Source organism: Physella acuta, unplaced genomic scaffold (assembly GCF_028476545.2).
Source record: "Physella acuta isolate Inbredline_101_S28 unplaced genomic scaffold, ASM2847654v3 ptg000211l, whole genome shotgun sequence".
Lineage (NCBI taxonomy): Eukaryota > Metazoa > Mollusca > Gastropoda > Physidae > Physella > Physella acuta.
This window is the reverse complement of record NW_026731730.1, coordinates 390,040-417,005: the sequence shown is the minus strand read 5'-3', so window position 1 is coordinate 417,005 and position 26,966 is coordinate 390,040. Positions and strand designations below refer to the sequence as shown.

General features: G+C 39.4%; 2 protein-coding genes across 2 annotated transcripts; both read left to right on the top strand.

The window, feature by feature from the left end:
* Window positions 1-9,979: 9,979 nt before the first annotated feature.
* Window positions 9,980-11,207, top strand: LOC131937498 (putative ankyrin repeat protein RF_0381). The gene has a single exon (XM_059294980.1). It carries the CDS (start codon window positions 9,980-9,982, stop codon window positions 11,117-11,119), a length of 1,140 nt encoding a protein of 379 aa, XP_059150963.1. The 3' UTR covers window positions 11,120-11,207.
* Window positions 11,208-15,212: 4,005 nt separating this feature from the next.
* LOC131937497 (ankyrin repeat and EF-hand domain-containing protein 1-like) lies at window positions 15,213-15,977 on the top strand. Its single transcript, XM_059294979.1, has one exon. It carries the CDS (start codon window positions 15,213-15,215, stop codon window positions 15,975-15,977), a length of 765 nt encoding a protein of 254 aa, XP_059150962.1.
* The last annotated feature ends 10,989 nt before the right edge of the window (window positions 15,978-26,966 follow it).

Below are 26,966 nucleotides of genomic sequence, written 5' to 3'. Positions count from 1 at the left end.
ATGCTAGTTCATGTAGGCCTACTTGTTTTTCCATAGTTTCAGCCCTATTATCTGCTCTCTGTTTTCTGTTTCTTTTTTTTTTCTTTCCTTTTGGTTGTACAGTCTCCTCTGCTTTATCTACTTCTGAAATGTCTTCTTCTTTATGCATGTCTGTAATAGCTCTTGATCTATTACACACTATTTCTATCACATCATCTAGTTCTCTCAATACATTTCCATGTACTCGTCGGGGTTGGTCTGTTTCTTCGTCCCATGCTTCTTTTGCTTCTTCTATGTCTTTTTCAAGTCGATTGGTTGCCCAGGCTATCTGCTTATTCATCTTCTTAATGCCTTGCGCCCTCGCTAGTGCTAGATATTCTTCAAAACATGACATTTTGATATATTTTCTATTTATGACATAAAATATAAATTCATTAGTTAACAATAGGTAAGTGTTAATTAATTTACCAATACCCTTTCTTGTATTCTGGCTTTGTTCAGTTGATTACAGACATCTGGTAATCCAAGAAAAGTTCATAGTACATATATACGTCCAAAAATAGTTCACTTTGTTGATTCCAAAAAGTTGAAAAAATTCAAAATAGTTCTAGTAGCCTGTTACAGAGTAGAAATTTGTCCAGTTTTAGATAAGACATCTTTAGGAATAGTTTACAATTAATAAACTAGATCTGCTAATCCACAGTAGAAAAACTTGAACAGCTAATCCATATAGAAAAAACTTGAACAGCTAAATCCAGATAGAAAAAACACACATTTGTAGGTGTAACAGTAATCTGTTACAGAAGATAATAATCCGACATTGGTAAGACAATGTCGAAAATAATGTGATAATAATTATCACGTTGATTACTTGACTTGACTGTAGATAACTATTAATAATTTCATGTACTTGCATGATATATCAGCGTTGATCACTGGCATACAGTGGAAGACCACTTCAGAAACGTTGAAAACTGCTTACAATAATAATGTGACAATTCTTTGATCACTTGTGGTAACACTGTAACTTCGTTGAAGATTTCTGACTTCAATCTAATCCATCAATGTAACAACATCAGTGTAACAACTTGAGTATACGTCCACTTCAGCCAACAAAGTAACAAATGTTGACCATCTCTGACAATAATGTATCAGCTTCTTCAATCACCTGACTCCAATGTATCAACACGTCTGATAATAATGTAGAAACACTTCTTCAATTGCTTCTGACAATGTAACAGTAGTAGTAGACGCTCACAATGTAGCAACTGTTGTTGCCCCCACTTCTGACACCATATGTAACAACATGAATTCTTTGTTGTTGTGGGTTAGTTTTCACACAGGAATACAAGCAATAGTGGCAACTTCAAATGATGACTTTATTTACACTATATACAGTGAGAATGATAAATCCATAGTTATTCATGGTAAATCCATATTAGAAGATACTCAACAAGTACAGTCACAGTCACGACTCCAAGTCATGGAGACATCTTACATTCACTGCCACAGTTCAAGTCCCAAGTCCTAGCACACAACACCCGTTCACCTTTTGCTCTTCCTTTTATACGGTCCATTCTCTCCCCTTACGTACATGAGCGATCTCACCCAAAACATGAAAAAACACATGACGATCGCTCAGACAGTCCTTCCGCTAGCCAGGTACTCTTCATTCATGCAAAACACAATATAATAAAGATACATAATAATACAGTCTGTGACATCTACTCTTGGCCATAAGCTCTTGTCATTCGTCGAAAGTGCTGACTAATTTATCTCTCCCATCATTTGATGGACCTTTAGGCGTTTAGGTTTATGTTTGCGTTTGTGTTTTCTTTTATGTTTGTGTTTGCTTTTTATTTGTGTTTTTTTTTCTTTGTGTTAGGCTTTGTGTTTATGTTAGTGCTTGGGTTTGTGTTTGTGTTTCGTTATGTTTGTGTTTTTGTGTGTTTTGGTTTTGGTTGGTTGTGGTTAGGGTTAATTCTAAAAGTAATATCCTAAATCCGGGCAATGCCGGGTATATATTGCTTTTGTGTCTATGTTTATGTTTGCGTTTGCTTTTGTATTTGCTTTTGTGTTTGCGTTACGATTATGTTGTGTTTTCTTTTTTTTTTTTCGTCAGTGTTTGAGTTTGCGTTTATGCCCAAGGTTCGAAAGTTGTTTTTTCTGTTGGCATTAATAGGACGGACACACCTTCAAAAAGTCACTTTCAAACACTTTACATACAAACATAGTTCCTTATGTCCCGGACACGGAACGGTAAAGTATTGCTATACTTTATGTTTGAGGTAATGTTTTACATATACCAGGGGTCGGCAACCTTTTGAAGCGGAAGAGCCAAAAGTTACAATTTTCAAAATGTCCCTGGTTTTAAAGAGCCACTAACATTTATTTTATTCAAATATTTTATTTTTTATTAAGATTATTAGTATTTTATCAAGGGGCTGGAGAGCCGCATCTTGATATCACAAGAGCCGCATGCGGCTCGCAAGCCGCAGGTTGCCGACCCCTGACATATACAATTCCATTTGTTGGACACATTTGTAATTGGAACTCAAAAGTAAAATTGAAGATAACGAGCAAAAAAGTGAAATGTTCATGTTGTGGATTAGGGGAGCACTGATTTTATTGTACAATATATTTTGAATATAAAGTTGTGAATTTAAAAAAAAAGTTGTTTTTCATATCTGATACAATGTGTATTAACGCCATGGCGTGCAATTAGTTCCTATAAACCTTTATTTTATCCCCCATATGTAGTGTACCCTTTTGTGAAAACGACTCTGTTTATGTCCCCTATCCTTCTCTATAGAAGCTATTTTTGATAGCGTCCCTTTTTTAAACCGACTGTTGTTGCGTCCCTTTAGCAAAGCTCCGTGGAGCGTGAAATACGTGGTTTTACGCTTACGTCACACGTGCTCTGAATGTACGTATTGAGATAAGACAGGCCAAGATATTTATAGAATCCTGAAGCTCCCAAAGTCAATGCTTCTCCCCCCCCCCCCCCCAGTCCATACTTCCCCGACCCAAGTCATAAAGATAAGCTTACAATTTCTGATATTTAAATAAAAAAAAACCATACTGAACACCGCACCTCGAGGTTTTATATTGGACGTAAAATTTTATTTCCAATTCTTCGACAAGATTTAAAAATCAGATTTACTACAGGCCTACCACTGAGGCATTTCTTTACAAACATGGCTTTTGTCAGATTTACTACAGGCTTACCACTCATGTCTTCCCTTACAAACATGGCTTTTGTCACATTTACTACAGGCCTTCCACTCATGTCTTCCCTTACAAACATGGCTTTTGTCAGATTTACTACAGGCCTACCACTCATGTCTTCCCTTACAAACATGGCTTTTGTCAGATTTACTACAGGCCTACCACTCATGTCTTCCCTTACAAACATGGCTTTTGTCAGATTTTCTACAAGCTTACCACTCGTATCTTCCCTTACAAACATGGCTTTTGTCAGATTTACTACAGGCTTACCACTCGTGTCTTCCCTTACAAACATGGCTTTTGTCAGATTTACTACAGGTCTACCACTCATGTCTTCCCTTACAAACATGGCTTTTGTCAGATTTTCTACAAGCTTACCACTCGTATCTTCCCTTACAAACATGGGTTTTGTCAGATTTACTACAGGCCTACCACTCATGTCTTCCCTTACAAACATGGCTTTTGTCACATGTACTACAGGCCTACCACTCATGTCTTCCCTTACAAACATGGCTTTTGTCAGATTTACTACAGGCTTACCACTCATGTCTTCCCTTACAAACATGGCTTTTGTCAGATTTACTACACGCCTACCAATCATGTCTTCCCTTACAAACATGGCTTTTGTCAGATTTACTACAGGCCTACCACTCATGTGTTACCTTACAAACATGGCTTTTGTCAGATTTACTACACGCCTACCACTCATGTCTTCCCTTACAAACATGGGTTTTGTCAGATTTACTACAGGCTTACCACTCATGTCTTCCCTTACAAACATGGCTTTTGTCAGATTTACTACACGCCTACCACTCATGTCTTCCCTTACAAACATGGCTTTTGTCAGATTTACTACAGGCCTACCACTCATGTCTTCCCTTACAAACTTGGCTTTTGTCAGATTTACTACACGCCTACCACTCATGTCTTCCCTTACAAACATGGCTTTTGTCAGATTTACTACAGGCCTACCACTCATGTGTTACCTTACAAACATGGCTTTTGTCAGATTTACTACAAGCCTACCACTCGTGTCTCCCCTTACAAACATGGCTTTTGTCAGATTTACTACAGGCTTACCACTCATGTCTTCCCTTACAAACATGGCTTTTGTCAGATTTACTACAGGCTTACCAATCGTGTCTTCCCTTACAAACATGGCTTTTGTCAGATTTACTACAGGCCTACCACTCATGTCTTCCCTTACAAACATGGCTTTTGTCAGATTTACTACAAGCCTACCACTCGTGTCTCCCCTTACAAACATGGCTTTTGTCAGATTTACTACAGGCTTACCACTCATGTCTTCCCTTACAAACATGGCTTTTGTCAGATTTACTACAGGCTTACCAATCGTGTCTTCCCTTACAAACATGGCTTTTGTCAGATTTACTACAGGCCTACCACTCATGTCTTCCCTTACAAACATGGCTTTTGTCAGATTTACTACAGGCCTACCACTCGTGTCTTCCCTTACAAACATGGCTTTTGTCAGATTTACTACAGGCCTACCACTCGTGTCTTCCCTTACAAACATGGCTTTTGTTAACCAGATTGTGGCGAGACAGAGGGGACCAGTGATAGACATCTCCGAAAGTCATTATGTCATTATGATATGTAGTTTAGATATGATAAAGGCGGGAGCGAGCAAAGAAATAAGTAAAGTCATATAACTCTGTCTTAAAAAAGAAAGAAAACACATTTTATGATCAGTATTTGATAGTTTCTCCAACACATCAGCTGCTATGATTACTTCTCCAGAGATATAGCCAATGTTTTTTTAAAATAAATAGTGACGTACTAAAACCATCTCATAATGACATAAATAGCAGCGTAGGGCCTACCAAAACTGCCCCATACTTATTTAAAAAGCGACGTACCGAAACAAGCCTCTAATGCAAATAAACCGACACTGACTTAAATATCGACGTGCCAAAAGTACCCCAAACTGACATAAATAGCGACGTGCAAGAAATACCCTACATTGACATGAATAGAGACGTGTCAAAACAAACCACCAATGCAAACAAACCGACATGGATCTAATCACCTAATGAACAAACAGCAGACACGTCCAAATTCTTGACACGAAGAAATATCAGACACAACTTTAGATTTCAGGCCAAGGTCTACTGATAAACACGTACATTCAACCATACGTCCATACATAAAGTGTGTTTTCAATGGCATTCTTCTACAAGCAAACTACTAATTTACAGATTATATGTTTTCTCTCCATTCAGTTCGTGTAACAAACCTACTGCATATTAAAGTCATATAGTCATTAGACAGTAGTCACTACTGGAGTCATGATCAAATTACGATTGATGCTAGTTTCGACTAGCCGCATCAGTCATATAGTCATTAGACAGTAATCACTAAGGGAAGGGGGGGGGGGGTGGGGGGATCAAATTACGATTAAGGCAAGTTTCGACTAGACGCCTGACGGAAATTAAAAATGTATTGTTAGGTTAATTGACTTGATCAAAAAATTGAACGAGTAGATTGCTTGGCTGTCTCTCTCTCTCTCCCCCCCCCCCCCCCACTTTTCCACTTTATTAACTAAGAAACTATAATAGACTGCTGAGCAAAACGTTTATCCCCTCCCCCACCCCCTCCCATTCCGCCCCGCCTATTAAATGACTTTTATTACAAAGGTGTAAAATAAAGGGGGGGGGGGGGGGAGCGTTGACACTTGCCATCTATTGAACCTCAAAACGAGGCTGGTCTAAAATGATGTGTCCCCCAGAAATTCACCACACGGCCCCTACCCACCCGGCCCTCGCCACCCCTTTCAAGTCAGTGAACTCAGAATGACGATATCTAAATATTTTAATTCAACAAGTTTATACAATGACCAGATGCCGTAAATAAATTAGCACTCAAGTTCTAAACATATTATCCTTGCACCCTTTGATGCTTTTTTTTCTTAACTATTGGTACTAATTGGACTCCTGTGCTGAGTTTTAGTACAATTTTGTAATTAATTTTTGTCTTAATTACTATCCTCTTCTTCATTTTTAAAAATAATTACACATTCAAACAGTAGCGTAGCGAGGGGGGGGGGGGACATATGTCCAGGGGCGCCGACCTTAGGGGGCGCCAAAATGGGTTGGAAAAATAAATTGATAGGTTGAGGGGGGTGGAAATCGAAAGTTTGAGGGAGGGGTGCAAATCGAAATCTTGAGGGGGTGGGTGCAAATCGAAAGGTTTATCCCCGGGCGCCGGGAAGGGTCGCTACGCCTCTGCATTCAAACCATGCTATTATGGTCTCTTTAATATTAAAGATTGCTTCGAAGTAAAAGTAAACTGTTTTCGACTTGAAGTTTTTAAATATTTTTTTTCCACACAGGATACGATTTACCCACTTTCCTCATATATAGCTGATTACACCAAAAGTATATATATATATATATATATATATATATATATATATATATATATATATATATATATATATATATATATATATATATATATATATATATATATATATATATATACAATATCCCCCTATAACTAAATCTAGGCCACGATAGCTAGAACTTATCAGACATTTAGAAGCCAATTAAGCTTGTTCACACCAAATATTGTTGTACAGTGTGTCGCTATCTCTATTTGTTGATGTAGCCCCGAGGGCAGCCACCCCCTCACCCCCATCCCTGGGTCAGTTGTCCACTCTGCCACCATTCATTGTCCGGCTGACCTTTCACTGGCCGGGTGGCTCCGAGACCCCGTGTCACACATGATTAGCGCGGGGGTTCACTACAGTGACCTACCTGTGGTCAGTAGACCAGTGCCCCGTCCTCCTGACCCACCCCACCCCGGTCAGCTATTGTTATCGCCCGCCTGATGTAAGCCGAGACGAGCTTGTTGATACGACGTGTAAATACCTTGCATAGATCACCAGGTGTAAGCACCTACACGCTCAATAGATCATCAGTGGTGAGGCATTTAGACCCAATGTAACATCAGGTGGTGGGGTATTCAGATCCTAGACAATTTGACTCATGTCGTCATGGTTGTAGACGGACCTTAAACCTTGACATACCCATGACTGAACGACAGACTATATAAGATTTGACACAGCTCACAACACCAAATTACAACGTTGTTGATGGTGCACTGGGGATTATCTGAAATCTTTCTTCAACTGGATTAGTAGTAATATTAAAGGTAAGTTTTGTTTTACAGTACAATTATACCTTACTTAAGAATGAAGATTAATTGATTAGTCTAATAATTATTGGAATTGCTTACTCCCTCTATGACGTACCGTCTTCATCGATCATTTCTGCACATTGGATATGTCCCATAATAGCCTCAAAATATAGCAGAGAACGCTAGTATTATAGAGATTTGCTTGACATTAAAACCAGAATTAAAATCAATTAGCGTGTTGTATTTAGTAATTATTGTGTAGAGATCAGATGAATTAAATCAACCTCAGGATAAAGCAATTATTATTTATGGTCAGCACAAGATATTTTCGTGATCTATATATGTGCAATATGTGTATTTTACACGCCGGCGTTATTTAACTTATAAAGAATTTTACCTTCCAGTAAAAATATATCTACCTTGCTATACAAAAAAGCCAAGAATAACATGCTTAAATTGTGCATGGTTTAGACAACCTGAACTTACCAAGCATTTTAATTAATACAGAAAGTTTAATGAAGTACAACAGCTGGCTTATTAAAAAATTAAATACAGCCCAGGTCGGTATGAGCACCAGTATGTGGGGATATATAATGCCGCATTACCGCCAGGGATTGTTAAAAGCGGAATAACTCGTGCCTCCAACAAGCAATAACTTAGTTGTCTTTCTTTATATTGTCTTTATAAATTAATTGTCTTATTTATAGAGAACGGGAGATAACTAATAACACTAAAATTTAAATCAGGCTACTGTTACTACATTGGTAAATTAAATGTCAAAACAAAATTTCTTTGAAATTTAAGAGAAACTTAATTTCATTTCTAAATTGAATTGTTTTTTTTTTAAATTAACACAAAATTTTCTCCTTTTTTTTAAATGTGGATTCAAACCATATCAAAATCCACGAAAAAAAACTATTCAAATAACTGTTCTCGTGCTGACTTCAGTCCTCCACCCCCCCCCCTTTCTTCAATGACGGGATTATTCCCAGGTCTCTAGACTCTAGATGATATAATCGAAATATAATTTGAAAAATAATATTTGATTACAAAGAGTAACACGTTAAGGGGTTTTCTTTTGTTTATTATAAAAGCGACCCGAGTTAAATTATATTTAAATTAGTTTTATTTAGAAAATGGGACAGAAAGGGAAATACTTAACAAATTCCCAATACATAAAGGGAATCTATTCATCGCGTAATCAAATGTTCACCTAACAAAGCCACTGATTCAGTAATTTAGCGTTTAATTTTTTTCTTTTTTTTTTCTCATTAAAAAAATTTGTTGTATTCTTAAGATAGGGTCCTATACACCTTGTATATAATGCCTACGATCTAAAAATTAGAACACCAAAATATTGTAAAAATAAAATTAATTTGCAAAATGTATAGATAATATTAGAATTATCAACGCTTTTAACGTTTACATACTAGATCTAGATCTATTAGCTAAAGTTTTTTAGTCATTTTGTGCTTTTTAAAACTTGCTTATAAAGATGTTAAATATTATACAAACATTATTTTCTGAACTAATCAATGACAATACTCAATACTCTCAACAAAATACGTTCAGGTTTTCACAATATTTATTAGATGCAGTTTTTATCAGTGAACACTACAGTTTTAGTTAAAATATCTCAAAATTATTTCCCTATCATTATATAATTTAAAAAAAACCACGAATCTTTAGCTCCAGTAACCTGACACTTCTCTCTTACGTCTCAGGGTTCTAGTGTTGGTGAGAGATGGACAACACGACAGCTGTATCTACACCACCCAGGTCTTCAGGATATAAAATTGAGCATGGTTCACCTGGAAGGTGAGTAGTTGAAGTCATGTGATGCCGCGGTCACGCGATAGAGTGCATGATATGTTCTCGAAAGTTCTTGTGCTTTATCTGTTTGGACGTAACTATGTCCATTTAGCATTTTTTTTAATATTAAAATTAGCACGGACATTTAATTTCCTTTTTTTAATTTAAATATATTTGAAAGATATCAAATTATTTTAATAATGTACATAAAACACAGCCAATATTATTTAACTAGCAATTTTTGCCCGCTGAGAAAAAAATACAACGGGCGCTAGGCTGATATTGTTTTGAATTAGTTTTCCCACCCATTCTTGTTTTTAGACTTATAAAATGAAAATATTGTTTATAAGTTATTTATCATAAGTTTTAAATATCTTAGTTCAAAGTATATGGTGTTTTTCTTTAAAAAAAATATCGTAAGAAATTGTGTTTAATTTTAGAAGCGTTAGACAAATATGTACATAACATATAAAAACAGTAGTCATTTCTCTGTAACATAATCTTTAATTAAAATTTTCAAAACAAAGTTCACAAAATTCGCAAGTACTATTTTTAAACTACTTAATTAATTATCACTTATAGCAAACATATACAATCGTGAAGTTTAAAAAATCGGTAATCATAAAAATTACTTAAAATAAAAACTTAATTTACCTTAGATTATATTAATATTTGATTATATTAATATTTAAACGAGAAATAAATATATGTATAACTAGACAAAACTATATAAAAAATTCCATTAATTAATTAAATTTTCATCAGCAGTGAAAGTCCTCAAATAAACTGGAGAGAGGAGATGAAGACAGTCAAGAAAAATTTGATCTCGGCCATAGACAGCGGTGACTCTACAGTTGTCTCGGCAATTTTAGTCCAGAAGATCAACACGGTGACCTACAGCGGCAGAAAACTCGTCAACGTGTCGTTGATTCGCGCAGCCCTGAAAGGACACGAGCAGATTGTTTCTTTATTTATCCAACAAGGCGCCGATGTGAATGCTGTGTATGATGATGGGTTAACTCCCTTGAAAGCCGCTATTGTGTCCAACAACGTGCATGTTGTGGAGTTGCTCCTTCGATGCGGGGCTACGACCAAACACGCTCTAAAACACAAAGAGGACAGCCCGCTGCACGTCGCTCTCAAAGCCGGACTCGTCACACATCCGGTCATCGGCATGGATAAATGGAACTCCGACCAGCTGACCGATACTCAGGTGATTAAACTCATCATCAACAGCGGCGTGGACGTCAACCAAAAATGTTCGGACGGTTACGCCCCGCTTTCTCTCGCCGCTTCGTCCAACAGGGATGCCATCGTGACGCATCTGGTGAAAAAAGGCGCGGATGTGAATGCCAAGGACGACAGATACGGCCTGAGACCGTTAATCCACGCTGCTGTTGGTGGATACACGTACGTCATCAAACTTTTGATCAAATATGGCGCCCATATCAATGGAGCCGACCGTTGGGGATACACTCCATTGATGCTTGCTGCCCAGCTGAAAAAATCATCTTCAGTTCTCACTTTAGTCAAGTCGGGCTGTGATGTCAATAAAATCAGCGATTTTGATGGTAAGACGGCCCTAATTTTGGCCACCGAGGCAAACTGTCTCGAGTGTATGGACATTTTACTTCAACACGGTGCAGACGTCAACTACGTCAAGCCAATCCACAAGCCTGGTACTACGGCTCTCATGATCGCTGCAAAACGCGGGAACGTGTCAGCTGTCCAACTTCTGCTGACCAATGGTGCAGACGTGAATCTGAATGATAGAGATGGCCACACGGCATTTTCTCTTTCCACTAATTCAGAAATCAGGAACTTGTTGCTTAACTCAGGGGCTGACAATGCCAGAGAAAACCATTCGGATTCGTGTTTTACGTTATCTGCCCTTCAAAATCTGGTGATGGAGAAATCATTCCATTTCAACATTATGTAGAGTTAAAAAAATTCAATCTTCTGTCATTTCAATTTTTCACTGAACTTTTACCAGATATAGGTGGATGGTAATATAAAAACACTTTCTGTACATTAAATTTGAAATTAAAATTATCAATAAAGTGACACTAATGCTTAAAATTCACGTGTGAATAAAATTTTGGTATTGCTGACTAAAAGGTTTGAATAAATCTATTCTTACTGTTTTGATTTGTTGTATTTTTTTTTATAAAAGCATTCAGTCAACAGGATAAATGTAATAAAATATTATAGGTATAAATTTTAAATCTAGCAACATGGCGAGCATTTCTTGTATGATCTAAAAATCATTTAGGATAAATAATCTGTGGTATGTTCAATGACAACAAAAATAAATAAATTCCTGCCATTACTATCATAATGAAAAGCACTCAACATCTATTACAATAACATTTTCTAGGCCTATATCATTTTGAATTTTTTAAACAATGTTCAGTAAAACGAAAACAAACACGTATTAGGATTATTATTTATGTTACTTATTTTGTTAACACTTCATGCACTAATTGCTGGATTAAATAGGAAACGTAAGTAAGATAGGTGTTTTAGCCATTAAGAGGTAACAAGTAATACAAAATTTTATAACTTGCCGTTCCGGTCAGGCTTTGCATTCGGATTTTCATATATAGAAAATCGTAAAACCCATCAGTGATTTGTCATTCGTAACAAGGCTGGTGGTAGAACATATTTAAACTGCGCAAATTACTAAATAGGGACAATATCTTAAGTTAAGAATCATTTGTCCGGATTCGTCAAACTTTAATTGATACATCATCATTTCTTAAATAGTTAGATTTCAATATACTTTATTACACACACAAATTAACAACCGTTCAACTTTTCCCCTTGCATTTAGCACATATCTTTAATACTATTAGCTGTTAAAAGTTTTAACAAAATGAGTTTTGTAATATTCAGGAAGTCGACTAAAATTGATAATCAGTTCTTTTATATGTAGGCCTACTCATATTCACCACTGTTTGTCACCCCTGTTGGGGAATGGGTCGCCAACCAAAGATCTCCCGAGTCCTCTATCCTGTACCATTTTCTCAATCTGCCTACAGATGAATACCATCTTTTTTTCCTTTCTGCTTCAAGGTCTTACATTAGGCCAGCCAGCATTAACTTTTAAAAATGATAAAAAGAAATTGAACTGCAATATTTCAATCTATCAGCTGCAGTGATTTCAATTGAAGTCGGTGCTAATCTCACGTAATCTGTCGTGTAATCTCGTATTTTTGACTTTTTGTTATCGGGACTAGTCGGGCACGTTTTAAGGTATTGATCTGTGCCAGGTACTCCAAGGTAAATCTCTCAGGATTATGCTAGGTCAGCCCAGGTAAATCTCTCAGTATCATGCCAGGTCAGCCCAGGTAAATCTCTCAGTATCAACACGGTATCTCTCTATACGTGATTTGATCTAAAGGCGTGAAAAGTTGGTTCAGATTAAAAAACAAAAAGTGTGTTACGCTGTATCGGTGACAGGTGGAGAAATCGATCTACGAATTGAAATATTAATTTAAAGCGCTTTAATCGATAACTAATAAGGTGGATTCACAAAGAGAGATCAATGTTTCCACTGAGCTATTTTAAGCTCGTGTGTTTATTGAACTTTAAGGTCTTACTTTCGTTTTGAATTAATATTACATTTATGAATTTTGACTATTATTATTTAACTAATTTATAAAAGAAAACCGAAGTGAAGTTTAAAATCTATTATCAATTTGGCTACCTGGGTAAAAGTAACCATAGTCAAAACAAAACGTATGAGGTCTAACTTAATTACCTTACCTTTTTTACTTCCTTTCTTAGGTATTGATTATTAAAGTTAAACATGTTTTTTATTGCGTATTCGCTCTTAACATTTTCAAGTACCGATCAATAAAGTTTAAATATCAATGACAAATCAGTTTTTTATTTGTACACCTGGTCTACAGTTTATCGACATGCCATAAAAGACTCGAGTATGCGCAATAATGCAGCTGTTTAAACGTTGGTTTATAGACTATACGCATGAAAAGGCGATCTGATATTATATATATATATATATATATATATATATATATATATATATATATATATATATATATATATATATATATATATATATATATATATATATATATATACATTATATAACGTCATTGAATGTTTATTATTTCATTAAGTCAGACGTACACCATTGATAAAACCCAGAGACTGGCATATAGGCAAGAAATAGATGATTTATAAGGCCCTTTACTTAGCACCTTGTATAAACATTTTATTGATCTATGTTTAGGAAAGGCCATAAAGCACTAAACACAGTATATATCGTGTCCTGCTAGTCTACATATCTATACAAACACTTCCTGGCAAGGGACATGGAATGGTGAATCGTTAAATCCTCCACGCTTACCTGAGTTCTTACCTGGGTGCCGCGTCAAGTACAAGGTCACAACCCGGAAACCTGTGATCGGCTGCTCTCAACGTTTGAAAGAAATCAGATTTCACGTCTGATTACAAGCACCGCGCCACTACTGGTTGGGGCAGGGAAGAGACGGCTGGTTAAGTTGTGTGAAAGTGTTTGAAACCTTGCGTAAGAATATTTTAGGATTTTTTAATGTGACGTTTAGGAAGGATAGTCATTACATACAAGACAAGGTTAGGTAAATGTTAGGATACAGTAGATTCCATAATGTGTTGAAATATAACAAACTGTTGATTTTAAATTACGTTCAGACTACAAAGAGCGTGTAAATTCTAAACGTCAGGATTTAATACTTCATTATTTGTATTGGACCTTGATGCGTTTCGTTTCAGTTAACAACATCAGCTGTCTAAGGGATTCAATAAATCAACATCGGCTGTCTGAAGGCTTTAACGAATGAAAATCAGTTGTTGAAGGCTTCGAGGAATCAACATTAGCTGTCTGAAAGCTCCAAACGAATCAACATATCTGTCTAAATGCCCCAATGAATACATCAGCTGTCTGAATGCTGCCTGGAATCAACATAAGCTGTCTGAAGGTTTCAACGAATCAACGTTCGCTGTCTGAAAGCTCTAAACGAATCAACATAGCTGTCTCAAGGCCCCAATGAATACATCAGCTGTCTGAATGCTGCCTGGAATCAACATCAGCTGTCTGAGGGCAGCCAAGTCTGCCATGACAGAAGCCGTAAAGAATAACCGTGTGGACATCGTGAGAAAGTTGCTGGACGTTTTAAAGTCCAGCGAAGATGACGAGATTTTCTATAATTATCTTGCAGTTTTGTGCATCGATCACAACAGGATAGAGGTACTAACACTGCTGGTGAGTAGCTTAAAGTTCTGTCACCATTTTCAAAACACGACGTTTCTTTTTTTATACTATTCTTATTGCCTTGTATGTTGCATTTATTTTCGCAACATTTAAAAAAATAATAAACGAAATAAATACCACACCACACTGTTTAACTAAAGGCGGAATGCAAACAATATTCCATGCAGCTTTACTAAAGGCAAAGACGAATTACTGCCCTATAGACAGAGGCGTAGAAATCCATTTTGGCGCCCGGTTGAACCATAAATTTTGCGCCCCCTATATTTATTTATTCACGTTGACGAAAAAATACTTATCCTACCAATTACTGTAAATAGTTGTTTTCCGTATCAAATAAGTAATGTAGAAGACAGTCCCAGAGTCAGGCAGCTTTCTATTTTCTCTATTTCCACAGTAATACAGCGCAAAAAAGCTTTTTATTTTACCCTATTTGGCGCAACCTATTTTCGGCACCGGGACGGACGCCCCACCATCCCTCCCCTAACTACGCCACTACCTATAGAATCTTACTCTTTCATAATACTTTGATGTAGACATAGGGCCTACTCAGAGGCAGATCAGCTAATTGATAAGTCCCAGAAGTCTTCCAATATAAAATAATTAATGAATTTTCAACTAATCTAATGCTAATTAGTACAAAGAAATATTTCCAGCGGACACTTATAAAAGTGTATATTTTCTATATAAATTATATTTCGTTAGGTGGGAGGGGGGGACTGAAAGAAACTGATCATAACTCATTTACTTTTTACAGATGAGATCTGGGGCCGGGAGCCCTAACTCAAGCCACGCAGGAAAGCTCCATCTCCACAGGGCCATCCACGGCGGGAAGGTGGACGCGATGGACGCCCTCATTTCTCTGGGAGCAGACGTGACACGGCCCGCGCCCCACGGCAAGACAACCCTGCATCTCGCCGCTTCTACCAGCGGCAGTGACGTCATCGCACGGCTGTTAGACCTGGGCTGTGACGTCAACGCGAGGGACGCGATCCAGGGCAGCACGCCCCTGCACGTGGCGTGTGCTTACTGCAACAGGGCGGCGGTGCTCACGTTGTTAATTCGGGATGCCGAGTTTAACGCGGTCAACCACTGCAGACAGACCCCTTTGTCTAAACTTTTAGAACCGGTGACGAAAGCGGATGATTTTCACAACACGTCCCGACTCATCCTAGCTCGGGAACTTGTTAGCTTTGGACTCATCCTTCAGCTGGAGGTAATGGACCGTGACCAACCTGAACGTGACGGTGCGTGTTCGGACACACTACACACCGGGACCAAACTAAGCAAACCGTATCAGTCAAGCAGACGACAGCTGTCAGGTAAATTAAAACGGATTTATCAAGGACTCATCCAAGATCTGGCTCCCTCGTTGTCCTTGAAGCAGTGGTGCCGTCTAACGGTTCTCAAATCTGTTGGACACCGGCCGTTGGCTGACAGCATCAAGCAGCTCAAGGTCCCGACCTTGGTGCAAACGTTTATCTTACAAGGTCACCGTGACCTTTCTGGGTTGCGACATTGAAGAGCCAATCAGAATTTAGTTTATTATTTTTATCTTAATGACTTCAATCGTGTTAGACTTAGACTATCGAAAGGTCAACGAAATATTTTAAAAATTGTGTGCTGAGCCAGTAAAACACATGTGATTATAAAACCTGATTGTTTGTTTTTGTATGACTTTTGTTTGCACTACACATAATTATTGTTTTGGGTATTTAATTAAGTAACTAAACACACCAATTTAGAAGTCAAAACAATTATGTTTTTAAAAACTTGTATTTAACCAACTTCTTCTGTCTGTCGTGCTTTTGTCTGTCGTCATTGATCGAAACTGGCGAGCAAAATTTCGACTACATCTAACCAACCAATTTCCCTCAAACTTATCAAGACCCGATGACAATGCAACCGGGGACATAAAATTTTACTTAATTAGATGTTTAATTAATAATTAAAATTCCTTCTTAATTCCTTCCGACTCAACCTCAGGATTTGTATCAAAAATATATTTCATGTTTGGAAAATGATACTGTAGATGTCCTGAAGTTGTATGCCAAAATTATTCTCCATTAGTCTTATATTATGCAAATTAGGATAAAGGCCGATGTACGAAATCGCAACAGAATAATGTCAGTAAAACCTTATATAAACATACGGGAACAGGGCATTCCCCCCGCCGTCAATTACCCCCTCACGGATATTTTTCCCCGACATTACCCCCCGGAGTAATTACCCCCCTGTCAATTACCCACTGCCAATTACCCCCCGCCCAGTAGAATAGTACCCCCCCCCCGCCCACGGACACAGCTTAAGGTACAGCTAGGGCTAGTGTTAGGGTTGGGGCTAGGTTAGGGTTAGGGTTAGGGTTAGGGTTAGGGCTAGGGTTAGGGTTAGGGTTAGGGTTAGGGTTAGGGTTAGGGTTAGGGTTAGGGTAGGGGTTAAGGTTAAGGTTAAGGTTAAGGTTGAAGTTGAGGTTGAGGTTGAGGTTGAGGTTGAGGTTGAGGTTGAGGTTGAGGTTGAGGTTGAGGTTGAGGTTGAGGTTGAGGTTGAGGTTGAGGTTAGGGTTAGGGTTAGGGCTAGAGTTTGTTTTGGTTTTGTGTTAAGTTCTAGGCTGAGGTGGATGCTTAGGTTTTGGTCATTTTTTTGTCCGGGGGTTGATTGACGGGGGGGGGGGGGGGTTAATGTACCAAAACATACATAGTGGAAATAACTAAATCTTCGAAGTGTGATACAAAATTGAAACACTTCATAACGGGACAAAATGACAGGAAGCGAATAAACACATGAAAAAAAAAACAATAAATAATGGAATAATCGATGTGATGTGAGGGTTGAGGTCATGGGGAGGTTGGTGTAATGAGCAGTGAGAAAGTGCGGGGGGAGTGTGGTAATTGGGGCGGGGGAGGTGGGGGTCGCCGTGGCAGGTCAGGCGTGAGAGAGGTGGATGTGTGGGTTGGGTTTGGGCGACCCGGGCGTCAAGGGCTGTGCCATGGAATCTACCTGCGGAGGTGTTACTATTTATAGCGTGCTCGTTAATGTGCTATATTTGTCGAACCGCCTGTTGTAAATTAGATTTACAAATTTAGATTCTAGGTCTATTATCTGTTCAGTGAGCTGTGCATTGGTAAATTTGGCCGTTTTAACTTTCGAAATGGTTAGAGTTAGTCTGAAGTAATTTTTTTTTTTTTTTTTTTTTTTTTTGATTGAAAAAATACACACGAAGAAGATTTTAACACCACTACAGTAAACAGAAATATTTTTTTTTATAAAAAAAAAACACAACCAATTTCGCTCAAGTTTAAAATCATAACATTTTGTAAAAAAAACTCTTTCGAAAATACAAAAATTATAAAAACCTATATTTTCTACATTGTATGTTATTTTATTTTACTAGAAACGCAATACACGAGTAGAAATAATTTATTGTTTTATTTTGTTTGCATTTTATGCATACTTCTGTAATTTTTATTAATTAAATTGAAGGTTGCCTCCCCTGAATGGTATTTATACAGGTAATGGTCCTTAACAGAAAGGTTTTTTCCAGAGACCAGAGCCTGGCTGGGACGGCTAGTATATATATATATATATATATATATATATATATATATATATATATATATATATATATATATATATATATATATATATATATATGTAACGAGACTTATCCTGCCGACAACGCCAAATGTAACGAGTCCCCGAGTCTATCCTGCCGACAACGCCAAATGTAACGAGTCTCTGGCTATCCTGCCGACAACGCCAAATGTGACCTTCCCGAGTCTAACCACTCATTCCACACAACATTGACCACAGCATAGATACTCGAAGATGCAGGTTCATTATTGATCCTTTTATTACATGAATCAAAGAATGCTTCACAATAATATAATGAATCAAGAGAGATGTTTCACAATAATAGTCTGAATCAACGGACCCCCAACAGTCCTCACTAGGCTTCATCTAACGGAATACACATGTCTAACGTCCTTCTTAACACAATATAACCAACTTGATACTGCCACACAGACTGACTGACGGACTGACTGACTGAGAGAGACCTTCTGAGAGACTTCCTGAGAGACTTCCTGAGAGACCTCGAGCTCAGCCGTCGCCTTCCTTATCTCCCCTTCATAATCGTACTCATATTCGGTCCTATCATAATCGTAATTGTAATCGATTCTAATCGTTACATCAGACTTTTAATTACGCCGCTTCTGTCGTACAGTCCGATTTTAATAAGCCACCTGCATCCTGTCACATCAAAGTTGACAGACCGTCCTTCGTATCGCTTCCCGAGATACTACGCCTTGGCATCAGCCAACACCTGCACTGTGACGTCAGACTGTAACACGTTATGTCTCTTGGTAACTTCCCCTAGTTACATCCACCCCTGCCTTTTTTTGTGTGTTATCAACCACAAACAACGCTTGGCAGGTGCAGTCCTTCAAAGTCCATCGCACCACCGTAAAAAAAAATCCATTGTTCCACTCACTGTCAATGTCGTCACATTCGTATAAGATTGACAGTTATCCCTATTTCACATATCCAATGTGTCTACATCATCTTCCTCAGACACAAAACAGTTCTAGAATTCACATCCACCTTTTTTCGTCTGGTGCCTTCACCAGTTCACTTTTATGACTTTTTGAACAGTCTGTTTTCATACCAGCGCGACCATGAACGAATTGATGGTTGCTGACAAAAAATTTCGTATTCTTTCTGTTTCTCAAACTTCTCCGCGGACCACTTATCTGATGGTCTACTGTCTCTCTGCTTTTGGAGGGACCGGGATCCTCCTTGTTGCCGGTATCCTCCCCTTGTGTGTCGCTGTTGTTCTGTTGATGGTGACATGGTTCCGGGATGGGTATGAGAATTTCCGTTATAGTTTCCGGTTCCCTAATTGTCTTGGGTTTCCTTGTGTGTAACTGCTCTCCTTGACTATGACAATATTTCTTTAATTGAGCAATATTCGCCCACCGATCCGGTTTGGTGTGATCGATGGGTCTTATCTTAAAGGGGCCACCTGCTACTTTAGGCATCTCCACGACTTGCCATATCTCCTGTCCCCAGAGGTCGTGGATTTTGTTTCTGCCTAACGGGTGGCTACGCAGTAATACCCTGTCGTTCAGTTTGAGTGGCGGGTCCTTTGTCTGTACCGGCGGTTCCCTTCGCCGTGCTTCATGTTCTAGTCTTTCCTGTACTACCCTGTACATTTCTCTAATTCGTCTCATATGTTCATTCACATATTCCAGTGCAGTGTATGAGCCAGTCATACTCTCCTTTTTTCCTAGGAACAAGTCAAGGGGGAGTCGAGCCTCCCGTCCGAACAGCAACATGTATGGCGAAAAGCCGGTTGTGGCATGGGGTGTGCAGTTGTATAGATATACCCACTCTGGGAGAAAATCAGGCCAACGTTTTTTCTGTTCAGGTTCTAGAGTACGCAGCAAATCATGCATGCTGCGGTTGAACCGCTCGCACTGTCCGTTTCCTTTCGGATTAAATGTGGTTGTTCTAGATTTGTTGATCCCGTAGTGGCTGCACAGTTGGTTAATTACTTCTGACTCGAAGGCCCTTCCTTGGTCAGAGTGTAATTGTCTTGGTATGCCATATTTGATGAACCAATGTTCTATTAAGACCTTTGCCACTGTTTTGGCAGTCTGATCTCGTGTGGGCACCGCCACAGTCCATTTGGTGAAAACATCAGTCATTACCAACACATGTTCCGTCCCATCCGATGATTGCTCCAACGACGTAAAGTCCATAGCCACAATCTCTAGTGGTTTTGTCGCTAATAGGTGTCCCGATGGCTGTCTCATTTTGACAACTGGCATTTTCGCATGCTGACACCTCACACAAGCCTCACAATGGCGTTTGACCTCCATTTCCATATTGGGCCAGTAACACCTCCGTCGTAATATTTTGTGCGTCCTGTCCTGACCCTGGTGTCCTGCCCTGTCATGTGCCAACCTTAGCACTTCTTCTCGTAATTGTCCAGGCACCACCACCTGGTGTATTGTCCCATCAATTTGGTCATGAATTCTCCGCATGAGAACACCATCCTTTATACTGAGACGGTCCCACTGACTCAGTATTTTCTTTGTTTCTCGACCAAATTGTTCTCTTTCCCTTCTTCCTGGGAATTTGTGTTCCTGGACGTGTTTCAACAGCGGCTGTAAGCCACTATCCGTTCTCTGGGCATTTCTTATCTCTTTGTGATTAAGGCAATTAAAATCACTAATGTCCATATGTCCGGGCTCTGTGGATATGTGCTCCACCCCGGTCTGTCCGTTCTGCCTCACTTGCACCCCGTGAGGGATATCTGTTGACGCTCTGACCTCACATATTCCTGTCAGCGTTTCTTCCTCATCGCCCGGTCTCTCGTAAGGATTCCTTGATAAGGCGTCCGCATTGCCATTGGACCGCCCCGGGCGATATTTTATCTCTAGGTCAAAGAGTGCCAATTCTGCTGCCCATCGCTGTTCGATGGATCCCAACTTTGCTGTCTTTAGGTGACTCAAGGGGTTATTGTCAGTGTATACCACACATTTAGCACCTAATAGATAGTCCCTGAATTTTTCCGTCACAGCCCATTTTAATGTCAAAAGTTCTAGTTTCATGGCGCTGTAATTTGTCGTGTTCTTCTCTGATTCCTTCAGAGCTCGACTGGCATAAGCAATAACCCTGAAACCTTGCTTTTGTTGTTGTGATAGCACAGCTCCCAGACCTTTAGAGCTGGCGTCAATTTCTAGCCGAAATGGTTTGTCAAAGTCTGCGTATCCTAATATCGGCGCCTCTGTCAAAGCCTTTTTCAATAGCTTAAACGAGTTCAGGCATTCCTCAGTCCATAATTCACCTATCCGTTGTGTTTTACCTTTCTTTTTCTCCTTACTGTGTTTCTTTGTCATTTTGTTTACCAAGTCATGCAATGGTGCGGCAATTTTTGCAAAACCAGGCACAAATTTTCTATAATAGGAAGCAAAGCCCAAGAATGATCTGACCTCTACCGTAGTTGTTGGCTGTTTCCATTCTTTAACGGCTGCAATTTTATCTGGGTCAGTGGCGATGCCATCCGACGAAATCACGTAACCCAAGAAATGTACCGATTTCAGACCGAAGCAGCATTTGTCTGGGTTCAGCTTTACTCCTATCTCCCTAAGACGGAGAAACACTTGTTCTAATCTTTCTAGATGGTCCTCCCAAGTTTTTGAATAAACTAGTATATCATCCAAGTACACCAACATTATTTGAAATAGAAAGTCACTCATAGCACTCTGCATTACTCGCTGGAATGTAGCAGGTGCATTAGTTAGACCAAACGGCATACGGGTCCACTCGTACAGTCCCAGTGGAGAAATAAATGCAGTTTTATGTTGATCGTTGGGGTGCATGGCCACTTGGTGGTAGCCACTAGCCAAATCCAAGGTAGAAAAAAATCTTGCTCCCCCCAACGCATCAAGACATTCATCAATACGAGGCAAGGGGAATGCATCCCTTCTTGTGATATTGTTCAATTTCCGGTAATCACAACACAGTCTTATCTCCCCTGACTTCTTTTTTACCACTACTATCGGTGCCGCATACGGGCTAGTGCTGGTTGTAATAATTCCCTTTTTTAGTAGATCGTTCAGGTGTGCCTTCACCGCAGAGTAGTGACTCGGTGGTAATCTTCGATAAGGTTGCGCCACCGGCTTGTCTTGTAGTAAGGGTATCTGGTGTTTTATTACTTCCGTGTAACCCAAATCACCCTCGTACGATGCAAATATATCCCTGTACTTATTCAGCAATTCATTTAGTTTTGGGTCCTCAGTTTCCGGTAATGTATATGATCGGCCATCCTCTTTCTTCACCTCGGCCGTCACATTGACCGACCTAACTGTTACTTCATTACTGCTGGTATTGCTCAGTTCGATGCACTGTGCCGACTTTTGTACCTCGACGTTCTGTGGTACTCCTACCAGAGTATTAGGCGGTATAAAAATTTCCTCATCCAAAACATTTGCCACTAGTCCTTGAACTAGTCCATTTTCCGCTGATGTGTATGTCCGCAGTAACACGACGCCTGCCCTCAGTGCGGCGCCACATGGTTCTATCATCACATCACCATTCACGCTTCTATCCCCAATTTGTAATGTGATTGCCTTGACCGTGTTTGCCGGGACTGATATCCTTCCTCTGGTCTTGGCAAACCTGGCCAACTTGGATCCCCGACCTGGTGTGGTCGATCCGACAATATTTGTAAGAAATTCTGGCAACTGGCCAAGAATATTCATGCCCAACAGGCAAGGTATATTTGACACATTTGTCTCTAGGTTGTGTTTCGTAACGAACACCCCAACCTGCTTCAACCTATGTCCCGCCACCACGACATCCGCCAGAAAATAACCACAGTATGGAATGGTTAGTCCATTAGCTGCCGTCAGGCGCATGCATGTGTCAGACCTCAACCTATGGTCTTTTCCTTTCATCCATTTGGTGTAAAAATTTTCCGTGATTGTCGTCACCTGGGAGCCTGTATCCACAATTGCCTTCACCGCGATGTCCCCAATCGTAATCACCATTTCGGGACAGACTCCCATCATTTTGCTTCTTGGGCCATAACCTCGCCCCTCTGTAGCCTGGCCCTGCCTTACAGAGGACGACCGTTTCCCTGGCAGTACCGTGCCATATGTCCGGGTTGTGAACAGGACAAACAAATTGGTCGACCGTCAGCCGTCCACCGGAGTGATGGACCGGCGGGTCGCGGCCGTCCAACCTGTCTCTGTTTTGTCCCGTTCTTTTCCTGATTCTCAGCTGTTGACCTGCTTTCTAACCTCTCCAATCTTTGGTTAACCTTATCCAGGTGGGCCAACAGTTGAGCCATCATGGTTTCCACCGTGCCGGTCCCCGTGGGTGGGGATTGTTTCTGTTCCGGCACAGAGACTTTGTCCACCGAACAGTTCGATTGGTCCTGATCCTCGGACCTGCGGATCGCTGAGTTCCTAACCTGAAGGAAGGTCAACTGCGGGTCTTTGTGGACCTCCTCTTTCAACTCTCTCCTTAAGATCGGGGTTGCTAGCCCCTCGATGAACTGGTCCCTCCGTAGGCGTACATCAATGTCAGGTGTTTTGCCCTTTACCGAATCAAAGGCCCTGTTTATTCGGTGTGAATACTCCATCACACTCTCCGCCATTCTCTGCTTTAAGCCTACGAACCCCGATAGCAGTTGCGATCCCGACCGTCTCTCCCCAAAGGTCTCCATAATTAGATCCAGCACCTTATCTGGATCTGATTGGACGGTTTTATCGTGGCATTTGACCTCTGCCCTAACCGTCTCTCCTATACTGCCCATCAGCAGTCTTAATCTTTCCTCTGGTGACATGTTTCTCGAGGCCCAGGCCGCTTTGACCTCCTCACTGAACCTGTTGGTTAAAGTTGGATCACCGTCCCCGTAAAATTTGTTAATGTGGGACTCTCTGGGCAGGACCACAATATGGGTCTGCTTCTCGTCCAGAGTAGACATTTTATTCCTTTAGTAAAAAAAAAAGAGTTCTTTCTTACCGTGTGTGTATGAAAATTTTTTTCCTCGTTCCTCAATTTTCACTGTTCCTGAATGTCCGAATTCACACACACACTAAACACAGTTATGAACTAGGTTGACTATGGGTGCCTAAAGCGGCAAGTCTCGTTGAATTCATCCTGATCGCAGCGCCAAATGTAACGAGACTTATCCTGCTCGCAGAGCCAAATGTAACGAGTCCCCGAGTCTATCCTGCCGACAACGCCAAATGTAACGAGTCTCTGGCTATCCTGCCGACAACGCCAAATGTGACCTTCCCGAGTCTAACCACTCATTCCACACAACATTGACCACAGCATAGATACTCGAAGATGCAGGTTCATTATTGATCCTTTTATTACATGAATCAAAGAATGCTTCACAATAATATAATGAATCAAGAGAGATGTTTCACAATAATAGTCTGAATCAACGGACCCCCAACAGTCCTCACTAGGCTTCATCTAACGGAATACACATGTCTAACGTCCTTCTTAACACAATATAACCAACTTGATACTGCCACACAGACTGACTGACGGACTGACTGACTGAGAGAGACCTTCTGAGAGACTTCCTGAGAGACTTCCTGAGAGACCTCGAGCTCAGCCGTCGCCTTCCTTATCTCCCCTTCATAATCGTACTCATATTCGGTCCTATCATAATCGTAATTGTAATCGATTCTAATCGTTACATCAGACTTTTAATTACGCCGCTTCTGTCGTACAGTCCGATTTTAATAAGCCACCTGCATCCTGTCACATCAAAGTTGACAGACCGTCCTTCGTATCGCTTCCCGAGATACTACGCCTTGGCATCAGCCAACACCTGCACTGTGACGTCAGACTGTAACACGTTCAACAGAAGTAATTATAGAAATCCAAGCTAAGTATTACAAGAAAGATAGAAGTATAATAAGAAAATGTAATAAACAGCGTAATAATATAAAACGGGTTAAAACTAAATAATAGGAGACAACTCTGAAACCCTGCTTGGCTCCAGATTTACTCGTTTATTTCCCTTTGAATGTGAAATATCTTGAGCTGAGCAAAACGGTAATGTGTTGAGCAATTTAATGGATCAAAATTGGCGGGAAGGTATAAATATTATATATTCTTATTGCCTAGTCGACTGAGTAGCTAAAAAAGGTTTTAATAGAAAAAAATAGTTATCGAATTAGGAGAATAAAGGGAAAGTAACATATTTAACACATACGTGTAAAGTAAAGGAGACAGTCCTTTTCCACAATGGACACATTCGAGAATAATCTCGAGATTTTCAGAAAGGCCCATTACATATTTTTAAAATCGTACAAAACTGAGTTTACAGTTTTATTTTGACTGCCCTACTTGAGAAACTTAGAAGAATAACAAGCAGTACACTGATACCCCTGCCTTACCCTTTGCTTGGCATTTCTCCCACCTTTTGTCAGATCGCACTATTGACGAATTCACAAAGACGGCTGTCAACAACATACAATGTCAAATTGCATGACATTTTAATTAGAACAACGATATATTAGGCAACCATTAGACAACTTACATAAAAGTACGCATTCTGTTAGAAGTATGGCAATCTATGTAAGAATTCTTAGTAAGTTTATTTTTATAAAACATTAAAAAAATGCATGTGAATCAATACCGTGGGATTAAGACAGTGTGACGTCACACTGGCTCTAACCCTATCCCCCTCGTTACACATAGTCTTCAAAGTCTGTAACGTCATTTATAAACGACCCCTAAAACGAACAGTGAACGATTTTAATATCAGAAACCTACAACGCTATTACACCTAGCCAGTGGCGTAGCGAGGTCGGGTGTCACCCGGTGCGGCACTTAATGGTGACACCCCCTAGAGTCCTGGGGACAAACTTTCGATTTTCGAATTTGCACCTCTTAAAAGACTATTTAACAGTCGAATTAATCACTTAAGTGGAATTATCATTTTTCTCTTTATATTTTGCTATTTTTGCCTTGGTGTCACCCCCCTAAATGGTGTCACCCGGTGCGGTCCGCAGCCCCCCCCCTTCGCTACGCCTCTGCACCTTGCAGCTAATCACCGACTGACAAGTAGATTGTATCTAATCACCGCTACCAGGAAAGATCGACCCCTCAATCCTATTTTAGATTCGCAACTAATTCATTGCCTTGTATGTTTTCCACTGAAGAAAAGATATTTCTAACTAGAATCTATAAGTCGCACCCAACAGAACGATATCGAAACCAATGCTACGTCGTACAACTTACGTCACGATCTAAAAATGTCGTACTTGATAACTCTATTATCAAACCGTGAAGAAGATCCTGGAAACACGTCCTTTCTTACAGTTAGTTTAGATAATGGAATCCAAAACTGAAATCACTGATGCAGTTCCAAGAATTTAAACGGAATACACTTCAGGGTTTTTCCTGTAGCAAAAAATAACTGACTATTCTGTTGTTGAATGGCCTTATCAAAGTTGGGGTCTTACGTGGTGTAAGGGGCTTTGGTGAACATTATTGTTGTGTTAAATTATTTCGTCAGGGCGACGGTTTAGCAAGGTAAGGCGTCACAGATTATATGATAACTAGGGACATTGAAACAACAATGTACAATACATTAAGTGTGTTTAATTAATTTTGTTTTAAAATACGTGGTGAAATTTAAAAAAGACACTATGACAAGCTTTGAAATTTGTTATTTTATTTCAGATCATAATTTATACATATATATATTAAAATATATGTGTGTGCGGATATATATATATATATATATATATATATATATATATATATATATATATATATATATAATTTTATATATTTATGTGTGTGTGTATGTTTGTTCGGACATGTTATTTATAGATATGATAAAACTGTTACTTTGAAAATGTAAAGGATAATCAATTTAATCCTTCTCAATATTCAGCGATGATGTGCGACGCATCAAAGCTATTTATAGTACCCACGTAACCGAGGCTTGGAAAAAAATAAATAAACG

Excerpts from the sequence above, each read along its gene's own strand:
- LOC131937497 (XM_059294979.1), top strand. The coding sequence starts at position 15,213 with ATGAGATCTGGGGCCGGGAGCCCTAACTCAAGCCACGCAGGAAAGCTC.
- LOC131937498 (XM_059294980.1), top strand. The coding sequence starts at position 9,980 with ATGAAGACAGTCAAGAAAAATTTGATCTCGGCCATAGACAGCGGTGAC.